Raw genomic sequence first — 26,458 nt, forward strand, 5'->3', positions numbered from 1 at the left:
ATTTACTGCTGAATGTAAAACATTAATTCCCCAATAAAGAAATAATAAAAAAAATTATATCAGATTCCTTCACCTTAGTCTCTCTTACGAGAGACAGTATAAGGGTTCTGCAAAGAGACTCTCATGAGTGAGGCGCCAACATCCTGGTTAAATGCCCTGCTCCACCATAAACCAGAGCTGAGCAGTGGTCTGGTAAAAAAATAAAGTAACTTTTAATTCAGGTGAATAGTATTTTCCAAGTGAGACTTTCCTAATAAATGACATCAGAATACTGACAATTAGATACCAGTTATATATAAATGATATACAATACAGTTTTGTGATATTAAGTACCATGCCATGTTGAAGTAACTCCAGCTTTAGAAAAATGAATACTCACATGCTGTAAGAGGAACAACTCCCAACCATGCAAAGGCCACAAGTGTATAATGAAACCAGTATCGTATTGCAGTGCCAATACTTGTAACCAGTCCAGCAAATATGTCTTGGATTGGAAGCCGTGAAGGCATATCTGGGGAATAAACTGTAAGAGGAAAGAAAGACACACAATTTCAAGAGTTAACATCAGCTTCACTCATAAACGATAAATAGGAATGCAGACCTATCTTAACTATCAACACGTATTACTGCACTCAGTTTCCCACTCAAAACCTTAATCAGACAGTTACAGTGACAGCACACTCACAGGAACAAATTAAAATGAAAAGTAGGAGTCAACAGAAAAGACCGCTGAGCAGAAACGAGAAGCTCCACCCTTAACTCACAGTCACGCACAAAGTCAAGCTAACTGTACACACTTCAGCTTTCAACGGTGCGACTGCGCTGCCAACATCTAAAAGGTCAGATAAAGAGGACCACAAGGTGATGCTGGTGGCACGTCACCAAGACCCCAAGGCAAGGCCGAGGCACAATTCTCAAAAGGCACATGTCCTCTAGGGAGGTCTTAAGAGGCGGCGGGAGAGCTGCAGACATGTCCTTGGGGAGGTAAGAAGCTGTGCTCATGTGACAGCAGCTGTCTAGTAGGTAATTACTTTCCAAGTAAAGTAATTTAAAACAGTATTTCACACGGGAGCAACCACCCACTGGTGGTCATCAGCACACCAGGTGGAATTTACCCTTTGCCTAGTTTTAGAAAGTTTCCTCTTGGGAGTCAGGCAGTACTGCAGCAGGTTAAGCGCAGGTGGTGCAAGGCTCAAGGACTGGCGTAAAGATCCCAGTTCGAGCCCCCGGCTCCCCACCTGCAGGGGGGTCGCTTCACAGGCGGTGAAACAGGTCTGCAGGTGTCTATCTTTCTCTCCCCCTCTGTCTTCCCCTCCTCTCTCCAGTTCGAGCCCCCGGCTCCCCACCTGCAGGGGGGTCGCTTCACAGGCGGTGAAGCAGGTCTGCAGGTGTCTATCTTTCTCTCCCCCTCTCTGTCTTCCCCTCCTCTCTCCATTTCTCTCTGTCCTATTCAGCAACAGTGACATAACAATAATTAACAATAGTAACAATAACAATAATAATAATAATATAATAATAACAATAGTAACTACAACAATAAAAAAAAAGTTGAAAAAAACAAAGAAAGTTTCCTCTTAAATGGTCCCGGAGAAAACCACTCACAACCAGTAACTCAGGAACAAATGCTTCTTCACACAGCAAGGCCAAGGCAAGGAAACAGAATGTGCACAGCATTCAAGTCAAGGACCTGGGCCCACAAGAAGTTCATGTGGACAGTGTGTCTGCTTCCCCGTGAGCAGGACTCAGATGAGAGTCCAGGGAAACTGACAGAAACTGAGGAAACTGAGGGAAACTGCAGTGGGGGAGGAGTGGGAGGGGTCAGCCTGGAGCAGAGACAGTAAATGAGCAGTCACTGGTCCACACTGACGAGGGCACTATTCCAGAACCGTTCAGTTATACTCAACAACGGAACCATCCACAGCATACACTTGTACAACACGCCCACAAAGGCTGCTTATTTTAAGAGTATATTCAGTGTACAAGAACATCAACACAACAGGAAGATAGTTTTTGAGGAAAACCCCAAAAACAGTATACGACTACCAAATGAAGACTACAATGCACATACACAGCTCTCACCGAGTGCAGGTTCAAGAGGCTTGGGTAAGCGCGCGTGAACAGACTGGGGGGAGGTAGTCACTGCCTCGGCCTGACACTTCCATACACTGTAAGCTAAAGCCTTTTTGCCTGGCAAAAACCCGCAACATGACAGAACTGGCATTTTTGCGGCAAACTCAAGCATGGAGACGTGATGATCTCAATCATTTATAGTCATCGCACAAAAATGAGGTAAAATGAACTTAATTACAGCATCTGATGCAGCAGCTCCAAGCGCTTCAAAACTTAAAATGCGGGATGAAAACCACACTTCGAGTTCTAGGTGATTTGCCAGTCTACTTATCTAAGACAAGGAGCCTTGAGTTACTCTGCTGGCTGAGGTCTGAGGTTAATAAAATGCACCTGAAACCATGAAGTCCCACAAAAAGTCACCATGAAAAGACGTGCAATACGCACACACATGCACAAACACACAGAGACGGACATGCACGCACGCACACCTGGCAAATTAAGTTGAAAATGCTGCTTTAAACCATGCAGAAGGTCCAGGGTAGATGTCTGAAGAACTTACTTGGTGTGAAAGCAAATCTGTGCTTGCATAATTCACAGTATTCTTTTCGACTGTGCTTCAGCCACTGAACTAAGCTGCAAAATACATTAAAAAGGTAGTGTGAGTAACAAAGAAACCAAAGTTTCACTAGAAACCTACGTTCTCTTTTATGAAGTCCTTATGTATCAGAGCTTTTACAATCCTGACAATTTCAAATTTAGAGTACTGTCAACTTTTTATAACTGGTGCCTTCTAAGAGTAAGAGCTGCAACAGAGAAAAACTAAAAGAATACGTGCTTCTACTGTTAAGACAGTTCAAGTCACTGAAACTGCAACCTCTTCGCGCTAAGCAGATCTGAGAGGTTCTCCAATCAGTCCTAACGCCGGGTCTCAGAGCCGGTACTGTCGCTAAGAGGTTGTGTGACTAAGACACATCACTCAGCTTCTCCGCAAAGGCTGCACCTTCCTCCTCCTCCTCACCACCAAGGGAATACAATGAGCTGAGCTCAGGTGGACAAAAGCAATGAGCACTGCCCAGCCCAAAGCGCTTCGTCAGTGCAGGCTTTTCTCATGCCGAGTGAAAAATCAGAAAACCATAACCCTTCCAGTGAACAAAAGAAGTGTTCCATGACAGGGATGAGCTGATCCTCGTGGGTATCTGGGAGATAATCCACCAACATGCCAGGCAGGGGACACAAGGACAAAGAGTTAAACGACTGCTCCCAAAGACAGTCCAGGGAGAACCCCCTGCCCGCCCCACCCCCCTTGTTGACAGAGGACAAGGCCGGGACTCACCACTCCTGGTGGATGAACTTAATACTGCCAGTGCAGACGCACGGGTGGTAGAGAGGCTTCTCGGGGGTGCCTTCCGACCGACACACCCTGCATATGTCTGTTCATGGAGAAGAAAAAGCCACAGAGCTTTGGTCAGAACCTTCTTACCATGTATACCTGAAGCAGCACAGTCACCAAGAATGGATCTCTAGCTCTGAGCCCCTAGGGGTCTCCCCACCCGGGGGGGAAGGGGGTGGCAGGGAGGAGCCTCCCTGCTCTGGAACCTGTGTCTCTATCTGAAAGAATCAATCCACAGCCCCGGAGAAGACAAAAAACCAGAACGCACCCCTTGGCAGCACAATCAGCAGCACAAGAACTAAGCTGAGTGACTAGAGCAGGCGGTCGAATGTCTAAACTAAGAAAGTTCCTTATAGAAGATCAGACTGGTATCAAAAACGACACTTTTCCCAATAAACTAACACAAAACAGAAATAGTCAGGTCAGTGTCCTCCTCACAGGCTTCGTGAAAGCCCGATGTCCTGTCTTCATGGAATGTACAAAGTCACAGGTGAGGGCTAACAGACATCAAGTCGAGAGGCTGGCTACAGCACCGTCTCCCAGGAGAGCTGGAGAGAGGGCCCGAAGACCAAGCCTGCACACTCATTTCACCTGGGGAAAGAACACCCCAGGCCTTGAGGCTGTGTGTGGCCTGCCGGGGGCAGTCAGAACAGCTGACTGGAGTGGGAAAGACCCCATGCCCAGCTGGTGAAATCGGGTGCCCTGCTCCCTACCAGGTGTGAGCACAGTCTCTGGGCATGGAACCTAGGGGCCCCTGGATCTCAGGCCGATAGACAGTGAGCTCCAGGGTGTAGCCACCATGCCAGTCTCCCGGCCATGCCCACACCTGCCCGTGCCCAGCCGAGTTGGAAAGGCCCTGCAGCACCCAAGGGAGTCCAGCAGACCCACCCTCGGTGCCACCTCACCATCCTCCCTGATGAACGACAACATTCGGCCAGCTCAGGCCCTCGGCCCCCACCAACACATTCCAAACACAACAGAACCCTGTATCCTGGCGACCGCGCCCGGCGCCTCCCCTGCCCTGCCCACCCAGCCTGGCTCCCCTGCAGGGTGCCCCCACCCCCAGGCCCTCCCAGGACGGGCAGCTGTCCCCCATCCCACACCGACCCCGGATTCTGCACCTTGCTGCTGCCCTGCAGGGTCGCCGGGAAAGACAGCCAGCACCCCAGGGCGCCAGCAGGTGGCAGGGTGGGCACAGGCAGGTGGGAGGTGGAGGCCACGGTGGCAGAGTGCCAGCCTTGATGGGGGTCCGCAGGAGGGGTGAGGCTCAGAGGGAAGCAGGGGGGCACCGCCAGGCTCCCCATGAAACTGGGTCTCCAGTGGGCATGGAGGGTGGGGCAGCCCAGCTGGTACAGCCTGGAAGGAAGACATGGGGAGGACATCCAGGGGCCTGTGCTGAGGGGCAACCCCCTGGGACAAGAGAGAAGGGGGCAGCACTACCAGCTGGTCCCTCACCTCAGGAACTGCCACCTCTCCCCACTCTCCCAAGATGGCCCCAGGGAAATGGGAAGAGAGTTGGGGGGGCCTGGGACCGCAACCCCCTCGAGGGGAGCATAGCACACGGGGAGGGCTGGGCCACAGGGCTTGGGGGGGCCATCCTCCCGGGGGACCCACACCCAGTACCAGCACCCTGTGAGCACTGGACGCAGAGTCACGTGGGCAGGGCCAGAGCTCTTCCTGCCAGCAACCCCCCACAAGCACAATGTCTCCTTTGCCTGCCAGCAAGCAGAGGGGCTTCCCTGAGACCTAGAGGCGACTTGCTGAATGCATCACCAGACGCCTCACAGATCTGTGAACAGAAAACAGATTCCCTTGTCACCAACACTGAGCTGTGGGATACGGGATACGAGGGGCAGGGGGGCTGTTGTTTTCGACGGGCTATGTTGTTTTCGCCGGGCTGGCTTCACGGGCGGGTAACAGACGACCAGGGACTCATGGTTGAGCTGTAAGCAGTATCTCTTTATTCATGCAGGATGCAGCACAATCTAAGACGAGCTAAACTAAACTCAAGGTACCCTAAAACTCACAATGCTGTCTTTATATATACTTGCCAAGTAGGGTGGAAACAGGATGTGACATAGAGAGGGTGGAGAGAAAAGTGACTGGTGAAAATCAGAGTGTGACAAGGAGGGGGCAGAGCAGGCGAGAATCCTATCACTGAACCACCAATGCCCTGGAGTGCTTTATGTAAATGTAAAAGTGATTTATGTAAATAGACCAAAGCTTTGAATGGGATTAAATCTATCCCTATATAGGCATATGGTTAAGCAGAAGCCAGGGGGAGCTGGCATACTATCCAACAGGGGGCTATAGCCACTCAGCCCCAGCATCAAAGTCTGCGCATAACCTGCATGCTACCTCCCCCAACACATGGCCACTCAACAGAAAGCTGACATACATACATGTAATGGGTGTGTGAGGTGAAGTACTTCAATCTCCAACTACTTATTTTCACATAGGCAAAACTCCTTTTGAGTCAATATGGCCCTAAGAGTGCAAAAGGACCCTGAAAACAAAAATGCCAGAGACTCACCACAGTGGTGGGTCATGTATGCGCACGCAAACACAGAACACCAACTATGCACTTTCCCACGGCCAAACTGTGAAGCCGCTCTCAAAATAGTTTCATTATTTACAAGGGCTTCACAAATCCCTCCTGATCTTCTTTTTTAATATTTATTTATTCCTTTTTGTTGCGTTGTTTTATTGTTGTAGTTATTGTTGTTGTTATTGATGTCGTCATTGTTGGATAGAACAGAGAGAAATGGAGGAAGGGGAGACAGGGGGGAAGAGAAAGACACCTGCAGACCGCCTGTGAAGCTACTCCCCTGAAGGTGGGAAGCCGGGGCTCAAACCAGGATCCTTCCGCTTGGTCCTTGCGCTTAACCCGCTGCGCTACCTACCACCTGACTCCCGCCCCTCCTGATCTTTTTTTTTTTTAATATTTTATTTATTTATTTTCTCTTTTGTCCTTGTTGTTTTTCATTGTTGTTGTAGTTATTATTGTTATTGATGTTGTCATTGTTAGATAGGACAGAGAGAAATGGAGAGAGGAGGGGAAGACAGAGAGGGGCAGAGAAAGATAGACACCTGCAGACCTGCTTCACCGCCTGTGAAGCGACTCCCCTGCAGGTGGGGAGCCGGGGGCTCGAACTGGGATCCTTATGCCAACCTTGTGCTTTGCGCCACCTGCGCTTAACCCGCTGAGCTACAGCCCAACTCCCGCCCCTCCTGATCTTATCAGAAGAAAGGAAGAGAAACATTATTTGCCTCTGGGCCAGCCTGTTTATTTATTTATTTATCTTAATTTTTTTTTTGTAATTTTATTTATTTATCTTCCCTTTTGTTGCCCTTGTTGTCTTTTTATTGTTGTTGTAGTTGATGTCGTCGTTGTTGGATAGGACAAAGAGAAATGGAGAGAGGAGGGGAAGACAGAGAGGAGGAGAGAAAGACAGACACCTGCAGATCTGCTTCACCGCCTGTGAAGCGACTCCCCTGCAGGTGGGGAGCCGGGGGCTCGAACCGGGATCCTCATGCCGGTCCTTGCGCTTAGCGCCACCTGCGCTTAACCCACTGCGTTACCGCCCGGCTCCCCGGCCAGCCTGTTTAGAAGCCAAAGTATATCCACATGTAAAGCAAGCAGCCCGTAAGCCACAATCAAGCAAACAGACCTGTGTCTGTGAAGTTGAACCACAGCACTGCTTCAGACTATAAGGCAGTAAGTGATGTCACCCCCCTAGCAAGCTGCCTTCTAGGACAGAAGGAATTGCAACAAAACCCTAGACAGATACAGTTCATCACGGCGTTAGCAGTAATTCTGACACTCACTTTCAATTGTGGAGAATAAAGCCAATAAATTTTATCATGGCGCTGTGATTCGGCACCGTTAAGGAGGTTATTATCTCTTGTAGTGTTTACAGATGTGGCTTTAAAATAACCCCTAGTGCCCACCTGCTGGGGGAAAGCTTCACAGGTGGCATGTAAGCTGTCCTCCCTTCTCTCTCACCACTCCACCCTCAATTCCTCAATATAAAAAGGAAAAAAAGGCACCAGGCAGTGGCACAGCAGGTTAGTTGGGAGTGGTTAGTGACTAAGACTGACCTATTTTTTTTAAAGGTCTTAGCAGCTTCATTTCAAAGGAAGAAAAAGAACACCAAAACACAAACACTGAACCAAAAGCCCGGCCTGCATACGAGGATCAATCCTAACACCCCAAACTGCAACAGAACAGTCCAGAATACAAAGGAGGGGGTGGGGAGGACTCGAGGCTACCAGGCCCCAAGTTCAAGCAAGGCGTGTGCTTGAGTGAGGCTTCGGTTCTCTCCCCTTCACTTTCTCATTAATGAACCAAGCTTCTTTAAAAGACTACAGTCAAGAGCAAAGTCCCCAAAGGTGCACCCTGGGCTCCTTGCTGAAAACAGAGCTGACCAGTGGTGGGGTAAGTGGACTCTCGGCAGGCTGCACAGGGAATGTCATCGAGCTCAGTGCAGAGCAGAGCCAATGCTGGTTGCTTGCTATGACCACAACACTGCTTAGAAACAGTCAAAGGTGGGAGTCGGGTGGTAGCGCAGCAGGTTAAGTGCAGGTGGCGCAAAGTGCAAGGACCAGCGGAAGGATCCCGGTTTGAGACCCCAGCACCCCACCTGCAGGGGAAGTCGCTCCACTGATGGTGAAGCAGATCTGCAGGTGTCTTTCTCTCCCCCTCTGTCTCCCCCTCCCCTCTCCATTTCTCTCTGTCCTATCTAACAATGACAACATCAGTCACAACAATAGTAATTGCAACAACAATAAAAAACAAGGGCAACAAAAGGGAAAATAAAGTTTAAAAAATTTTTTAAAAGATAACAAATACAGGTATCAACATGAAAACTGCATGTTAGTAAAGCAGAAACAGAAAGGGACACGCCATGTACTTCCAGCTAGGTGAAAACACCAGGATATCATAATACAGGGACGAAAACTAACACATATTAATGATGGCCAGCTGGCAAGGCAGCTCACCCAGGAAGGTGCCTATCCTGCCATGTACACGGCCCAGATGTGAGCTCAGCCCCAACTCACCAGAAGCCCCAGTGGTAACAAAACAAACAAACAAAAAGTAACTCTTGTAACTGGCTAGATGATTTGGTTAGCTTTGCTTCCCCCCTTTTTCTAAACTTTCTAGTTACACACACACACTGAACTGCTGGATAGCAGACACTTCTCAGACGGAAGTGCATCTATATAAAATGGTGTGCATCCTGGTGTGTGACAGTAGAAGAGGCCTAAGCTGGGGGTGGCAGCGTTCTGCAGACCCTACCCCAGGGAGATAGAAACTGTACCCTTGTGCCAACAGCTGGTTAATGGAAGCCATTAACTCAAAAATGTCAACTCGGATGAAACAGCTGAGCTGGACAGTGTGCTGCTTTGCCATGTGTACAGCCCAGGTTCAAGCCCGGCCCCAACCACTTGAGGGAAGCTCCGGTGTGGTGGGCTCTAGGGTTAAACTGCTGCCAAGTCTTCAGCCTCCACACTACAGCCAGATTGCAAAGGCAGAAAATCCAAAGAACCAAGTTGTGCTGGGGAGACAGCATGATGCTTCTGCAAAAAGACTTTCATGGCTGAGGCTTCCAGGTCTCAGGTTCAATCCCCAGCACCAGCTCCAGCCCCAGCCCCCGCCAGAGCTGAGCAGGGCTCTGATCTATGTGCTCGTCTTTCTTTGTTCCTCTCACATTAAAATAATAAGCAAAATATATATTAAAAGAAGAACAACCAAGGGGAGCTGAAAACCACAGGGCATGTGGGCTGAACTCCAGACTCAGCTCAAGTTCTCACTCCACCTCCAGCTAGCTGCGTCTCTCTCCTTTGTGCTTATGAAACAGCATTTTTACTACTGGGGGGAATGATAAACAGCTACTCAGACAGATGTGGATATCTAACAGGTGTTTTATACTAAAAGAAAAGAGAAGGAAGAGACAGAGGTAAGCCCAGATGCCAAATAAAACAAGCAGGAGGCAGCACTTTAGAAAAGGTGACTTCCGGGGGCCAGGGGTTAGCACACTGGGTTTGGTGCACACAGTGCAAAGCACAAGGACCAGCGGAAAGATCCTGCCTGGTTCAAGACCCCCGCTTCCCACCTGCAGACGGGTGGCTACACAGGCGAAGCAGGTCTGCAGGTGTCTTATCTTTCTCTCCCCCTCTGTGTTCCCCTCCCCTCTTGATTTCTCTCTGTCCTATCCAACAATAGCAATAACAATAACAACAAGGGCAACAAAAAGGGAGACAAAATGGCCTCTAGGAGCAGTGGATTTGTAGTGCAGGGACCGAGCCCCAACAATGACCCTGGAGACAAAAGAAAAAGAAAAGGGGGCTCCCCAGTAAATGCCGCAGCTTCCCCACAACCTGAAGACTCCAAGGTGGCACAGGCAGTGATGTCAATGACACCAGCTTTCATGGAACTGAATGTGTCGACCCCCTGGAAGGTCTGCGTACCCCAAGGGTCTAGCAGCTGCCGACTGATCATCACACCTGACACACTATCCACAAGCAAGAGACAAAGCAGTAGGGACTAACTTTTTAAGCACGGGTAGGAAGGACTCCATGAAGCTTGACTGGTAAACACTCACTACAGTGGAGATAAAGAATACACCACGAGTCAGTCCCTCCACCCTCCTAGGCAACCACTGGTCTACATTCTACTTTGTTTTGCTTTGTTTCCCAGGTCCCTGCCCCAGCTCTGGCTTATAGGGGGCGGCACCCGAGACCCCTTGCACGACCAGTATGCTGTCTCCCCTGCCCAGATGCGTTCTATTACTATGGGGTAATCTGCATTTCTGGGGGTTTGCATAAATGGAACATACTTTTTATACTGCCTGGCTTCTTTCACCGAGGATAATCTGAGATTCATGCTTTGTCAGCATTTCAGGGCCTAACGGTACTCCACCGCAGGGGTGGGATTTCATTATTTATACAACTGGCGATGGACAGGGGGCCTGCTGTAAGTTTGGGACTGAGTAAATGAAGTTCTCTGGAGTATTATTTATGTGCTTTGCAGTCCAAACATCACTCTGGACTTGTGGTTCTGGCGAGCAGCCGACTATTTCTCATGTCCGCATCCCCACAGAGACTGTCCAGTCACACCCACCTCAGCCCCCCCACTCACTGGCTTACTTCCCATGGAGATTTTGCCTCATGTAAACACTTCACAGACTGGATCCTGGGAACTAGGGTCTTTCATGACTGGTTTCTGTTGCTTAGCAAGATGTTTATGTGGCTTATCCAAGCTGTCATGTATGGACTAGCGCCTTATTCCTCTGTCCTGCCAAATAAGCCTCCACATGTAGCTTACTCCTCCTCCCAGTGATGGACCTGGGGGTGTCCCTACTGCTTGTGAGTTTACACGTTCTATATTCTTGGGCACTTAGCAGGGACCTGGGAAACAGGACAAAACAAAAACAAAGGGGACCACAGACCAGGGTTTGGCAGTTTTTACCAGTGCCAATGGGACTGATGAGTCATGTGGTTAAGTTAAACTTAAGGCACTGGTGACCAGAGAGATGCAAATACAGGCAGCAGTGAGACAGCACTTTACACCAGTAAGAATGTCACACTTCGGAAACGACAGTAAAATCGAGTGTTGGAGGCTGTGGAGAATGTCAACTGGTTCAGTGCCTGTGGAATCCTGCCTTGAGAATTCTCAGCTCACTAGCAATGCACCTACCCAATGACCCAGAAATTTCTCTCTTGAGAGTGTATCCAAAGAAAACTGTAACACCTAGCCAGGGCGATCTCTATATAATGTTTACTGATGCACAGTGTGTAGGAGCCCAAACGTGGAAGCAACCCAGATGTCCAACGACAAGAGTGGCTAAGAAAGCTGTGGTGAGGGGGCCGAGTGGTGGCACCGAGGATTAAGTGCACATAGCGCAAAGCGCAAGGACCAGCGTAAGGATCCCGGTTCGAGCCCCCAGCTCTCCACCTGCAGGGGGTTGCTTTACAAGTGATAAAGCAGGTCTGCAGGTGTCTGTCTATCTTTCTCTCTTCCTCTCTGTCTTCCCTTCCTCTCTCGATTTCTCTCTGTCCTATCCAACAACAACGACAATAATAACAACCACAAAGACAAAAAAAGGAAAAAAAAAAAAAAGCTTCCAGGATTCATAGTGCAGGCGCCAAGTCCCAGCAATAACCCTGGAGGCAAAATTAAAAAAGAAAGATGTGGTGTGAACACACATAAATACACACACACTTGTTAAAAATGATGAAGCCATCGCCTTTGCCCCATCTTGGGAGGAACCTGAAGGAATCGTGCTATATGAAGTAGGAAGGACCAATACTGGATGATATCCACTATAGACAGAACTTAAAAAAAACCAGGAAAGAGGGAGTCAAGCAGTAGTGCAGCGGGTTAAGCACAGGTGGAGCAAAGCTCAAGGACCGGCTAAGAATCCTGGTTCGAGCCCCCGGCTCCCCACCTGCAGGGGAGTCGCTTCACAGGCAGTGAAGCAAGTCTGCAGGTGTCTATCTTTCTCTCCCCCTCTCTATCTTCCCCTCCTCTCTCCATTTCTCTCTGTCCTATCCAACAACGACAACAACAATGCAACAAAAGGGAATAAATAAATATTTTTTTTAAATTTAAATAATGAAGTATGTAGCCTAGGAGGTAACACAGTAGACAGTAGTTAAAAAAAGTAGTTTAAAAAAAAAAAAAGGAAAGGAAAGGGAAACAAAGTGAAACTTGGACTGAATGTGGTGTACTGCACCAAAACAAAGGACTCTGGGGCAGGAGGGAAAGGCAGAGGTGGAGAGGGTGGGGATCACCTAAGCTGGAGGTGAGAGTGTTTTGCAGACACCTGTTGTGGGGAGACGAGAAACTGTACCCATGTGTCAACCACTGTCCTATAAACCAACAGCCTTCCCCCGATAAAATGTTCTTTAAAAAAAGTCAAAACTGTATTGCACCAAGTGAAGACTCTGGGTGTGGGGATGGGTTCAGGTCCTAGAACATGATGGCTGAGGACCCAGTGGGGTTGAATGGAAATGTGGCAAACTGAGAAATGTTACACATGCACAAACTATCATATGTTACTGTTGACTGCAAACCATTAATTCCCTAATAAAGAAATTTTAAAAAGACTATACTGTAAACCATTACTCAATAAAGCTCTAAAGTTAAACAAACAAAAAAAAATTTTTTTTGAGGAACTGATAAAACTAGCCGTGCTATTTTACATTTCCTTAGCAATGGAAAAGGCCTCTAGCTTCTCCATGCCATGATCGCCTGTCCCTTTTGATTTCAGTCATCTCAGTGGGGTGAAGTGCCTCACTATAGGACTGACCTGCACATGCCGGTAGCAGAAAACCCTGAGAAGCCTGCGCACATATTCTTAAATGCAGTGTCTACCCAACAGAAGCCATTTTAACAACTGAACTTCTTAAGGACCAGGTGCTGTCACATCTGGTTGAGCACAGGTCAGTGTGCAAGGGCCTGAGTTCACCCACCTGCTGGGGAAGAGCTTCGAGGGTGGCGTAGTGAAGCAGGGCTGCAGGAGTCTCTGTCTCCTCCTACCCTCTTGATTTCTGGCTGTCTTTATCCAATACACAGATAATACAAAACCCAAGAGGTAATAATAAAACTGAACTTGTTTTCATATAACTGAAAAATATTTGTTTTGTTATCAACCAGGGTTTCACTACTCTGGGTCAACATTTTCAGAAAGAGAGACAGAGAAAAAGAGAGTGAGCCCAGAGTAGGCCTTCCACAATAATGGAATTACCTTATGACTCAGCAATACCACTCTCTGACATGTAGCCAACCAAAGGGCATGCAAACTCTAATCTGAAGAGACACATGCTGCCTTGTGTTCACAGCTGCAATATTCACAACAGCCAGAGTGGACACAGCCTAAATGTCCATCAGCAGATGACTGGCTAAAGAAGTTTTGGCATGGGGGTGGGCGTAGACAGCATAATGGTTATACAAGAGACTTTCACGCCTGAGGCTCCAAGATCCCTTGGATATTGTGTTCTTTGGGACAAAATGGATAGAACTGGAGGTGGTGGTGCTTGGCAAAATAAGAAATGAAAGCCAACTACTGGATGGTTTCACTCACACAGAATCTAGACAACTGGTAACACACAAACTTGGGGAAAAAAGGCAAGTAAACTGTCTAAGACTGTGAGGGCTAGGTGGTTACCCTGGCGGAGGGAGGGGAACACGGGTGTGGTGTGGAACTATACACTGTAATCTCACAATCTTGCAACATACTAACCACAAATACACATGGAATAAAATAAATGTTTTTTGCTGACATGCTGATCAGTCAGGCCAAGTGCATGCCTTACCACACTAGGGCCCTGGGTTCAACCCCTCACTCCCACTGTACACGAGCACCCCATGGACAGCAGGAGCAGACTCCAAGGCTGGTGGAGTGGTGCTATGATGTCTCTCTCTTCCCCATCCACACCCCCAATACAGAATTAAAACTGGGCCAGAGAGGTGGTTCAGCAGTAACCGCAAGGCCCTGGGTCTGTTCCCTGAGCCTCACTAAAAATAAAAGAGTGCTGGGCGTGAAGTTCTGCTTTCACTCTCAATACAGCAAGCACATAATTTGTCTCATTTCTAAGAATGTAAAGCAACCTCGGGACCAGTGGTCTCCAAATGGCTGCATTCCACAAAGGTGCCTCTAAAGTTTGCCAGATCTGAGAATATGGGAAGTACAGTTTGTAAAAAGAAAGGAAGGAAGGAAGGAAAAAAAAAAGAGAGGAAGGGGGCCAGGTGGCACAGCTGGTTGAGTGTTCATGTTACAGTGTGCAAAAACCTGGGTTCAGCCCCCAGTCCCCACCTGCAAGGGGAAAGCTTTGTGAGTGGTGAAGTAGGGCTGCAGGTCTCTCGCTGTCTCTTCTTTTCTATCTCCCCCTTCCTCTCAATCTCTGGCTATCTCTATCCAATAAATAAATAAAGATAATAAAAGAACATTTTTTAAAAAAGGAGTAAGGAAGGGAAAGAAAGGAAATTAAGTATACAGAAAAGGCTTCCAAGCCTCCAAGCCTCCTCACACACCTTCACCCAATAGCCACCCTACAGAAGTCTGAGCCCAAGTCCACCTCAGAATGACTCCAAGTATGTAATTAGGTTAAAAGTTGAGAGTACGGGGAGTCGGGTAGTAGCGCAGTGGCTTAAGCGCACGTGGCGCAAAGTGCAAGGACCGGTGAAAGGATTCCGGTTCGAGCCCCCGGCTCTCCACCTGCAGGGGGGAGTCCCTTCACAGGTGGTGAAGCAGGTCTGCAGGTGTATGTCTTTCTCTCCCTCTGTCTTCCCCTCCTCTCTCGATTTCTCTCTGTCCTATCTAACAACGATGACATCAATAACGACAATAATAACTACAACAATGAAAAACAACAAGGGCAACAAAAGGGAAAATAAATATAAAAATTAAAAAAAAAATAGTTGAGAGTATGAAGGTAGAGCCTAACTCAACCTAGTCAGTCCAGCACCTCTGCGGAAAGAAGAGAGCAGGATGCAAAAGAGTGAGGACACAACAGGAAGCAGATGATAAATAGCCTGCAGCCAAGGAGAGAAACCTCAGAAAGTAATCAACCTGCTGACAATCTCCTCCTCAAACTTCCAGGCTCTGAAGTGGAAAAAGCCGTTTCTGTTATCTCCACTGTTGTGGTAGAGCTAGGGAAGGAAGCCCCTCCAGATAATCCTCCCTGGCCCAGCAACACAGCTCACCTGGCTAGTGTTCTGCCCTCAGTTCAGTCCCTGCACTCCGGAGGAAGCTTCCAAGCTGCATCTCCCCCTCTCTCCCTGTCTGTCTAGATAAATCACCACTGAGGGAACAGTGACATCCTGGTGACTACAAAAAGCAAAAAGGAATACAATGTCCACAACGGAACTTAGCTCTTCCCAGTCACGGCTGAGGAAACTCCACCAGAAACCCATCGCTTTAACCTCCTCTGTCACCCCACCTGCCACTACTCTGGGTTAAATCAGCCAGGATGTTTCTTCTCGTTCTCTCCTCTACTCTGCTGCCTGAATGTGAGCTCCTTGTGTCTGGGGCTCACTACGACAGCATTTGAAACAATGATCTGGACTAACAGTTTTCCCTTGGGGGTCTTACCTGTACTCTGCTCTCTTTTTAAGAGCTCTTTGCACTTTGCCCACATTATATTAAAAGTAAGCGAGCCAATGGCTTCACAGGGAAGAAGCAAAACTCCTGAAACGAGGCTGGCGGAAGACAGCAGAGCATTATTCATCCCAGCACTCCAGGCTGGGAGGTGATTCTAGGTCACAGTGGATGTCCCAGCCCAGAAGGGACACAACCGGCCAGCACTGCTGTTTCTTTTTTCTTTCGAGATATAATGAACATATACCATTAGTTGTAGGATACGACCTAATGGTCCAGGGTGTGCACGTTATGAAATGGTCACAGGCAGACTAAGTCAAGTCCATTTCTGTCTCGTGATGAGAGCTCTGCAGGTCTGTGCTCTCAGACAGGGTAGCTGCTCGCTCAGGGAGCAAGCCCAGCCTTGTATCCCTGAGGCCCTGGGTTCCATCCCTGACACTGTGTGATGAGGCAGAGTGGTGCTGCGATCTCACTCAATAAAAAAATAAGAATTGGGAGTCGGGCTGTAGCGCAGCGGGTTAAGCGCAGGTGGCGCAAAGCACAAGGACCGGCATAAGGATCCCGGTTCGAACCCGGGCTCCCCACCTGCAGGGGAGTCGCTTCACAGGCGGTGAAGCAGATCTGCAGGTGTCTGTCTTTCTCTCCTCCTCTCTGTCTTCCCCTCCTCTCTCCATTTCTCTCTTTCCTATCCAACAACGACAACAACAATAATAACTACAACAATAAAACAACAAGGGCAACAAAAGGGAATAAATAAATAAAATAAATATTTTTTAAAAATAATAAGAAGAATTATCGGGAGCCAGGTGGTGGCGCACCTGGTTGAGCACACATGTTACAATGTGTAAGGACCCAGGTTCAAGCCCCTGCTCCACCCCTACCGGCGAAGTTTTGGCGAAGTTTCATGAGTGGTGAGGAAAACCTAGCATCCACACACTTCCAAGCTCGTAGTGTAGATTGGTCCAACCAAATAAATGCCTCTTAACTCTTATGATTAAACAGTTACTGAGGGGTAGGGGAGAGAGACCTACTCTCTGCAACTTCCAAGCATTCAATTAACCCAGTTCTGAGCTACAGTCACCAAGATGTGACATCTCCTCGGCTTATTCTGAGCTGCCAGATTCAACTGGAGTGCCCTCTGCTGTAACTCCACTCAGCTCTAGCTGTCGGTGGTGGTGCTCTGCTGCTGCAAGCCTGCTTGCCCTTTTTACAGGATGTCCATTCTCCCACCATCTTTGCCGTCACCATGATCTATCGACCCTCTAGACAAGCACCTGACCTGATGGGTCCAACAGGCCCTTGCTCCCAGAAATCCAGTTTAGCACTGATCAAGAAAGATTCAGAAATACCCATGGACAGAGTGACAAGAAAAACAGCCATCTCCCTGCTGCTCTCTGAGTGACCCTGCTCCCAGCTCACATGCTACAGCCCTGCCGGTCCCCTGGCATCACCCATTCCGAAGGCTCTGCACTGGCTCTGCCCTCTGCCAGCGGCGCTGTCCACAGAGTTCTGGAACAACCTCTCGTCCTCAGCTCCTACTCCCAGGGGCCTCCCTCTGCGGCCATATCTGACGGACACCCAGCCCGCAATTCCCGGCACTGACTCCCTCCCCACCCCCTTCCACTTGGCACCAGGAATCTCTGAAGTATGCTATAGCATTTATTCACGCTCCGAAGAAGGGATTTCACTATATTCATATCCTGCTTCATGCAAGCACAACACAGTGCCTGGTTGTAACAGGTGCAAGATCAACACAAGGACCCCTGGCCATGAGCTCGCCCGAGCAGTGAACACTCGCCTATGGCAGGAGGAAGCAGACAGGCCTGCGAGCAGAGGAAGGGCCAGGTGTTCTGAAAAGACAGCAGCTTGACGGAGGGCCTCTCCTCCAAGTCCGTCCAGTGGCAGCGAGCACACGTTTCGGCTGAGCCAAGCAGAGGAAACAAGTGGCTGGGGGGGGGGGGAAATGCAGAGGGACTACTAAGATTCACATTGTGTTCTAGTGATTTAGCAGAAGGGAAAGGCAGCCTTACGCATCACCAGGCTGAAATGAGGGCACATCCAAGAATCTTCAAGGGGTCACGTGTTGCTAACTGCCAGAGCATGGCGACACAGTCCCTGTGCTCAGGACAGGTCTTCTCCAGGACACTGCCAGAGCGCAGGGCACTGCAGGCTCCCGGGTCCCAAGGAGGAAGCCACAGGGCCTACAGTCTGCTCCAGCCGGCAATTTTTCAGATTAGACAGCAGACAGGAGTTTAACACACGCACACACACCCCTCTGTAATGGGAGAATGGTGCATAAGCCAGCGGCGATTTTACCAAAACGCTTAACGTGAATTCCCTGACTGCTTCGGCCCAACACTTACTACGAAAGGCCAAGCTCCACCTGGCAAAGAAGTGACCTCCAAATGGAGCCGTTACCATTCACTGGAAGCAGAAAGCACCGAGCTTTCTGTGATGGGGACACACGCGGGCCCATCAGAGGCGAACCACAGCTCTTTTTAAAGAGGGAAGGCTGCACTCTGCTCGCCTGCTTGGTATTTTAGTGGCACTCCTGACCCAGGCGCTCAGGTCAGCAAAGTGCACCTGCTGTCCCCCTGGGCCCTGCTCAGCTCCAGCCACGGTGTGGTGCCGGGTTGAACCTGGGACCTTCGCTGCTTTGTATAACCATTATGTCATCTCTGCGTAAACACTCTAAGTTGCTAGTGGTGGCTGATAAGTTTAAAACACTCTCAGCTCTGTGCAGTGGCAGCATCATAGCCAGTGAGGAGCTATTATTGCACGTTAAGATTTTCATTATATTTCTCTTTATGATTAGTCATGTTTTCAAGCCTCACATACAAAAAGAAAAAACACCTATTTCTTTTATAACCAGATGAGCTCTCAAGTGCATTTTTCTTTCTGTTTTATCTGACAGGACAAAAAGAAATTGAGAGGGTAGAGGGAGAGACAGAGAAACACCGCTTCATTATTTGTTAAGCTTCCCTCTTGCAGGTGGTGACTGGGGCTCAGACCCAGGTCCTCGAGCACGGTCATGTGTGCGCCCAACCTGGTGCACCACCAGCCAGCCCCTCAAGTGCCTTACTGAACACAGGATCAACTCAGTAGTGACTAAAGAAGCAAAGAATGCAGCAAGCATGGCGGTGTCTTCACCCGACCCTTCTTTCCCACCATGGAGCCCTCCACAGCCTTGCCTTCCCTTCCAGGGGGCTCTCAGTTAGACTTCTCTAAGTCTGGGATCTTGCAAAAGCAGGCGGGCAGCTTCACAAGAAAAATGCAGAATAGGGTTCCCTTAAGTTATGTAAATGATTCAGCCCACAGAGGAAGTCACACAAATAGGTCGTTTCAACATTTCACTCTGGGCATACACTTACAGGCACCTCAGCTCACCGTGGGAATCTCCTAGGTGGGAATAGAACCTCCTGACACCAGCGGCCTGAGCACCGCAGCCCTCCCCGCCCTCCCTGAGCACACGGCCCTCACGGGGTCCTCTGCAGCCGGCAATCTCCCACGCCGGAGGGCAGCTCGAAAGCCGCTATCCCTTCCGCCTGTCTCATCCTCAGGCTTCCGCAGAGAGAGAGAAGGACATCAATCCGCACAGCGGGCGGCAAGCCCACGGGACCCCGGCTCTTCCCTCTCCGGAGAGCCGGCAGAAAGTCGAGTGACCCACTGCTCGCAGGGAAACGCCCGCCAGTGCCCAGACCACAGGACGGGGAGGGACAGAAAATGCCAGCAGCCCGCAGGTGACACCGAACACAGGCCTGAGAACCGAGTCTCTGGACGCTTATTCCCAAGGGATGTCTCTGGCCCTGCTCTCCCTCGATTATCAGTTGGTCGGTCAGTCCGTCAACAAGCAGGGGGGGGGGGGAGGAGGAGGAGGAGGAGGAGGAGGAGGAGGAACGGGTGGCTCACCAGACCACCCCACCAGTTAGTTCCCCGCTAGTGTCCCCGGAGCTCAGCGGCACCCACTGGGTGTCACTGCTGACAGAGGGCAGCCGCGTCTGTGCTCAGAGCCAGGTCCCGCCACGCCATGGAAGCCACGCAGGCCCCCACCCCCACAGACAGAAGCCGGCTCCCAGCAGCTCTCTGCACCTGCAGACAACACCGGCTCCTCACGCCTCCTGGCTGCACCCCAAGACCCGCTCCGAGGCTCCCCAATAAATCAGCCCCTCGGCCACCTGCCCAGGAAAGACAAGACAAAGGGGCGGGGGCGGTGCTGGGTGACCCAGCCAGGGACAGAGATAAAAGGCGGGGACACCCCCCCTGCCTGCACCTGGGGCCCCCACTGCCGGGGGGGGGGGGCGCCGGGTCTGCGGAGACCCTGGGTGGACCAGCTGCCCGCGGGCGCCGCTTTCCCGCCGAGCCCCACAAAGAAGAAGCGGGGGGTGGGGCCACCGCGTGGGGAGGGGCGGCAGGCGACCCCTCAGCTTCCCCAGGTCAGAATCCACGACGGCGCCCCCCACCCCCGGGGATGGACAGGAGAGGGTGAGAGCCAGGGGTGGGGGTCACCGCGTGACCTGCCCCACGCCGGAATGCAGAATGACTGCGCCCCCAGCCCCGAGGGTGGAGAGGAGGGGGTGAGAACCGGGGGTGGGAGGAGGGGGACGCCGCGAGGGGAGGGGCGGCAGCCCCCCACCGCCCCCAGGTCAGACAGCGCGGCGGCGCCCCCACCCCCGGGGGCCGAAAGGCGGCGGCGGGGCAGCGCGCAGGGGGCAGCGCGGGTCTCCACAGCGCAGGCCGCGCCCGGGCCCCCCGAGTCCGCGGGCTGAACCCCCAGGCGGGCAGCGCGCCCCCCGCTCACCCCCGCCCGGCCCGGAGCTCGCGGGCCCCCCAGACACCGGCGGCCGGCAGGGCCCCCGCCCCGGCGCGCTCACCCTCCTCCGCGGTGTCCATCTTGTCTGGGGGGCGGTGGTGACGCAGCCGCGAAGCGCCCGCGGCGGGACGGGGCCTTCCGGCCGGGGTGGAGCAGGGCGGGCCGGGGCGGCGGGCGGGGCGGGGCGGGGGCGCGGGCGCCGGCCGCAGGTGCGCGATCGGGTGCGGAGGGCGCCGGGAACGCGGCGGCGGGAGCGGGACCCGGACGGCACCGGGAACGCGACTGTCGAGCGGCGGTGGGGGGCGGGGATGGCGAGGGGCGAGGCCTGGGCGGGGCGCCGCGCAGGAAGGGGCGGGGCTTCCAGGCGGAAGGAGCGAGTGCGGTCGGCGGCGTGGCGTCACTTCCGGTGCGCAGGCGCGAAAGGTGGGGCGGCCCCGGAGCCCCGGGAAGGCGGCTCCCTAGCTCCAGGGCCCTCTAGGGCTCGTCCCCAGGGCTTTCCGGGGACAGTCGGGCTGAAACCTGAGCGGAGCTGGACCCCGCCCGGCCCACGTGCAAGACACGGGCTCTGGCTTGTGGAAGGGGGCGTGGGAAGTGCACAGAAAGGACCCACCCTGCTGGTGAAAATGCAGATTCTAACTGGCACGAAACAGCTTTCCGAGCGTCCCCTTCCTCATAATCACACGTCCAGGATGCGTGCAATGTTCTTTTGCATGAAATGAATTGTGTTTGCATGCCGTTTTATTTTAAATGTTTAGTAACCTTTCCTGTAAAATGAAAGCTTTTTTTGTTTAAACCACCAGCTTTTAAAAATTGATATAGCTTGGGTTTATAAGGCTAGGTTTCTTTTTTTTTTTTTAAGATTTGAGGAATATAGTTCCCCGCTTATTGATGTGTCATAAAAGTCACCTCGATCACCCTCCAGAACTCTGTCACAACGAAGGCCCCACCCGCAAGATTTGAGTGAATCCCACTGATATAACATTCTAGCTATCTTCACACGAGATGGTTTTCTTTTTCTTTTTTTCTTTTTTTCCTCCAGGGTTATTTGCCGAGGCTCGGTGCCTGCTCTACGAATCCACTGCTCCTGGAGGCTTTTTTTTCCCTTTTGTTGCCCTTATTATTGCTGTTATTACTGTCGTTGTTGGATAGGACAGAGAGAAATCGAGAGAGATAGGGGAGAGAAAGACACACTTGCAGACCTGCTTTACCGCCCATGAAGCCGTCCCATTGTTGGTGGGGAGCCGGGGGCTCCAACCGGGATCTTTTCGCGGTTGCTTGTGCTTGGTGCCACGTGCACTTAACCAGCTGTGCTACTGCCCTGCCCCTATGAAGTGGTTTTCTTTTTCAAGCACCAAGGAGGGCTTCTGGACTGGCCAGATGGGAAAATCGTTTAGCTTCACTTATGGAAACTGATTTTCTGGCAATTTAAGTGTTCAAACTGGGGAAGCACAGTAGCATGTCTGTTGCATTTTCTGTTCTCTTTTAAGTGTCTTGAGAACGCTAATTGGATTAGCTAACAAAAGTACTCTGCCTATCTGTTCAAAACTGAAAACACACGGGTACTGGGAAGACAGCCGTACCTGAACAGTGCTCTGCTAGAAAAAGAAAAGAAAGAAAAATGAAAGAAAATTCAATATCCCCGGAAGTGGTGCAGGTTAGCTCTTGAGCTTTGCAAGGGAAACGTTCCCAGGTAAGGGAAGTAAGTACCGTGATGGTTTTGTTTGGTTTGTTTGGTTTTACTAGAGCACTGATCAACTCTAATTTATAGTTGTGTGAGGGATTGAACTTGGGGCATTGAACCCTCAGTCATGAGTGTCTCTTTGAATAACCACTATGATATTTTCCCCCACCCATACCATAATGTTTCTGCAAAATGAATTTCATGCCTGAGGCTTCAAAGTCCAAGGTTTAATCCACCACACTATCTGATAAACCTGAGCAAAGCAGTGTTGGGGGGGGGGGGAACAGAGAAGAAAACAGGCTCAGTCCCTAGCTGAGCATTGCTCTGATTAAATATAAAAAATAAAAAGGAAGAAGTTAGAAGAAAATACAAGTTCTGGGAGTCATCGGGCAGTAGCGCAGCAGGTTATGCACAGGTGGCACAAAGCACAAGGACCGGCATAAGGATCCCGGTTCCAGCCCCCGGCTTCCCACCTGCAGGGGAGTCACTTCACAGGCAGTGAAGCCGGTCTGCAGGTGTCTCTCTCCCCCTCTCTGTCTTCCCCTCCTCTCTCTATTTCCGTCCGTCCTATCCAACAACGACGACATCAATAGCAACAAAAGGGAATAAATAAATATTTTTGAATTAAAAAAAATACAAGTTCTGCCTCTGAGGTTCTGGTTCACAGTGTTTAGAGGAATTCCTAAGTACCACTAACATGTGGGAAGGAAGTCCCTAACTTTACCAAAATCCCTCCCAGGGAGATGAGGGTGGAGATTCAAACACCACACCGCCTCTCTAGAGATGCAGAGGTGGTGCCTTTTTAACTTCAGTGTTGCTGAAACACTGAGCACAGACTGCAGGGAGACAGAGTGATTTGTGGAGCACAGTAATTTGTTGCTGAATTGCTTCAGCTTGATGACAGACTGGCTCTGCCTCCACCAGCACACCACCCTCCCCTCTGTAATCTTTGGCTTCTTCTCTAAAAGCCCTGTTAAGAAAATACAGGTTTGGGTTGAAGATGGCTCACCCAGCACAGCGCTTGCCCTAATATGCATGAGGTCATGGCTTCAACCCCCTGCATGGTTGTGAGGGAGCCCCAGCGACAGCCAGGGTGCTCTGCAGATGGTGGAGGAGGGCCGGGATGCCTCTCTTTTCTGTCTCTCAGAACAGTTTAAATAATCAATTACTTACTTATCTATTTACTTTGGAGAGAGACAGAAAAATTGAGAGGGAAGGGAGATATAGAGACAGAGACACCTGCAGCACTGCTTCACCACTTGTGAATCTCCCCCCCCCTTTGCAGGTGAGGAGGGAAGGGCTTGAACCCGGGTCCTTGAGCATTGTAACATGTGCACCATCCGTGATTCAAATGGACGTCACTATTAAACTCCGTTGTTGGAGCCGAGAAAGGCCATTTTCCAAAAGAAAGGGAGACAAAGCAATCGTTCACTAGAATTAGAATTCTCGTGGTTTTCAAATGACGATGCTGATACTGCGTGGGCATATTTTCGTCTGACGCACACTCATACAAGGAAACACACATTGGAATGGGGCCAGCACTTCAATCTGGGGGAAAAAAAAAAACATTCAGATCCAAGGAGGCACATAGCCTTATGGCTGACAAAATCAACACCAGTTTCTGCATTGCTCTTATTTATTTTATTTTATTACCCCTGAAGTGGCCTCTTAGAAGGGGGAAGAGAGGGAATATGTGTCTACAGCACAGATATTGTCCCCGATGTGTGTGTGTGTGTGTGTGTGTGAGAAAGAGGCTAAAGGTTTCCATGTAGCAATAAAATTAGCAAGAGAGGATATATAGTGGTGCTATGGTCAAACCCCTCTCTTACCCTCTCTCAAAATGCAAAACTTGACCTGAATGTTCAAGACGCGCGCGCACGCGCGCACACACACACACACACACACACACACCTACCTCAGAACCACACTTGTAAGAAAAAGATACCATTTTCTGATTAAAAATTAATGAGAAAACAGTGACAATCCCTCTTTATTCCTCTTCTGTCATTCCCACACACTTTAGCTCAAAGGCATAATGCAAAATAAGGACAAATAAAAAACACTCATTTCTGTTGTTCTGGATTTTATTACTTTTTTAAAAATTGTGTGAAGAGTGTATGAGAATAAGTAAAAAAAAAAAAAAGGGAAATAAATCTGGTGATAGAAAAGAAAGAAGTACAAAATAAATCTGAGCTATAAACCAAACAAAAAACTAATCCCACTCTAAATGCCAAATATAAAAAGATACTTTGATTACTAAAAATATGTTAATTGGGGGTCAGGGGTCAGGCAGTGGTGCACTGGGTTAAGCACCCATAGGACTCATAGTACAAAGCACAAGGATCCTGGTTCAAACCCCCAGCTCCCCACCTGCAGACCTGCTTCACTTGTGAAGCAACTCCCCTGCAGTTGTGAAGCAGGTCTGCAGGTCTCTATCTTTCTCTCCCTCTCTCCCTTCCTCTCCCCTCTCAATTTCTCTCTGTTGTATTCAATAAAACAAACAAAAAAAATGGCTGCCAGGAGCTGTGGCTTCATAGTGCTGATACTTGAACCGTAGTAATAACCCTGGAGGCAAAAAAAAAATGTTAGCATAATAACTATGCAAAATAGCGTTCATGCCTGGGGCACCAAAGGTCCCATGTTGTGACCCCAACAGGAGTTTGGGACTATTAGCATACAAATGATGTCACCCTGAGGCAGGACACACAGAGAAGGGAGAATGTATTAAAAGGGAGTACTTGGAGCAGGTGGCTCTTTTTGGCTGCTGCTGCTTCTCCTGGTCAGAAGCATGCTCCAGGTGTCCCGCAATGGCTGCTTCTCCTGGGAAATGAACGCGTGTGACTCTGCTAGCTGGTAAACTTTTAGACCCCTCTACAGCCATGAGCAACCTTTACCAGAGCTGATAACTGTTTATCTTATGGGACTAAACTTTTGATAACTATATTCAGACATTATGGACCTAGTGTACTCTTAACCTTTGATGATAAGTGCTTATTTTGCCTTTTACCTGTTTCACCCTAATAAACCTGGTATTGTTTAAAGCCATTCCCAGCTCCCCACTGTGAATCCTTTTATGTGCTGAAGCAAACCCTTTTTAACTTAAGTTACAACAGTCCCAGGTTCAATCCTCAGTACCAGCAAAAGCAGAATGGAACAGTACTATGGAAGAAAAAAAAAGGAGAAGGAAAAACAGCAGCAGAGGGAAAAAGAAAGGAAAAGACTAGATGAAATACTAAAAGCATGTTATTTTTTTTTATTAATTTACAATAGTATGACATTTTAAGAGTATGGTCTCAGGTGTGTGTGTGTTCATGTGTGTGTACAACTGAAAGCTATTTCCTTGAAGGACTGAAGAGGGCAGAGCAATGGGGGCCTTGAACCCAGGTCCTTGTGCATGGTACTATGTGCCCTCAACCAGGTGCACCACCGTTTGGCCCCCTGCTCTGGGCGCCCTTGACCTACTGGATGTGCAGTGTTCAGATCCCATGGGACACTAGGCTCAGGCCTGGAGGCACAGGCTCCAGAGGGGCAGTCCCCAGCCCCCAGCCCCTGGTGGGTCCTCAGTGCTGGCTGGGGGTGGCCTGGCCTTTATGTGACCACCCCACCCTGCCCCCAGCCTGGGCCTCCACCTTGTCTGCAGGAGTGACTCAGCCCAGCCCGTAAGCTCTGGCCTGGTCCCCTGCTCAGGTACCTGGTGCCTAAGAAGGTGAGGACCTCCCACCCCACACCCGCCCCTACTGTCCTGGACACCCGCATAGCATCACTGAGTAGGCGATGGGGATGCAGTTGCCATGGTGACAGGTGGTGTGAGCTTTCAGCAGCCCAGCCGCCCACACCTACCTCCCCCTTTCTGGAGGCTCCTTCTGAGCTGCGCCCCCAACCAGCCTATAGACCAGGTGCTGGTGGGGAGGGAGTGGGCTTGTCTACCTAATTCCCTGCCCCACCAACACACACAGACACACACTTCATGGGCCATAGAGGGCTGGCCTCACAACAGACTCCAGCCCAGCCCATGTTGCTAGGCAACACAATGAAAACTCAAGTCCCCCGTCCATGGACTCTGTGAAGGTCTCTTTGACATAGACAGCATGGGGGGGGTGGGGGGGCACAGTGCCCAGGGACAGGGTGGTGCAGCTCAGCTTTATTTGTCTATTCAATAGAGACAGAGATAATCCAGGAGGGTGGGGGAAATAGACAGGAGTCTAGAGAGAAGGAGTGACCCCTGCAGCACTGCTTCACCACTCATGAAGCTTCCCCCCTGTGCAGATGGGGCCTGAGGGCTTGAACCCGGGTCCTTGTGCATGGTAAGATGTGTGTTCAACTGGGCTCACCACCACCTAGCCCTTGTTAATTTTAGACAGAAGCAGAGACAGGTGGAGGGGCAAGGAGAGGGAGAGAGAGAA

The 26,458-nt window shown here is 50.2% G+C and overlaps 1 protein-coding gene and 1 long non-coding RNA gene across 4 annotated transcripts in view; both read right to left on the bottom strand.

The window, feature by feature from the left end:
• MARCHF6 (membrane associated ring-CH-type finger 6) overlaps positions 1 to 20,672 on the bottom strand; it is a 59,151-nt gene extending 38,479 nt beyond the window's left edge. For all 3 annotated transcript variants that reach the window (XM_060191177.1, XM_060191176.1, XM_060191175.1), the window contains exons 1-4: positions 20,436 to 20,672; positions 3,404 to 3,500; positions 2,630 to 2,703; positions 380 to 523 (exon numbers count right to left, since the gene is read on the bottom strand). In XM_060191177.1, the coding sequence (XP_060047160.1) occupies positions 380 to 523; positions 2,630 to 2,703; positions 3,404 to 3,500; positions 20,436 to 20,454 (334 nt within the window). In that variant the 5' untranslated portion in view covers positions 20,455 to 20,672. The remainder of the gene's footprint in view (positions 1 to 379; positions 524 to 2,629; positions 2,704 to 3,403; positions 3,501 to 20,435) is intronic.
• Positions 1 to 26,458, bottom strand: part of LOC132538593 (uncharacterized) — a 71,323-nt gene that overhangs the window by 39,984 nt on the left and 4,881 nt on the right. The window lies entirely within an intron of this gene.

This window comes from Erinaceus europaeus, chromosome 5, assembly GCF_950295315.1.
Source record: "Erinaceus europaeus chromosome 5, mEriEur2.1, whole genome shotgun sequence".
Classification (NCBI taxonomy): domain Eukaryota; kingdom Metazoa; phylum Chordata; class Mammalia; order Eulipotyphla; family Erinaceidae; genus Erinaceus; species Erinaceus europaeus.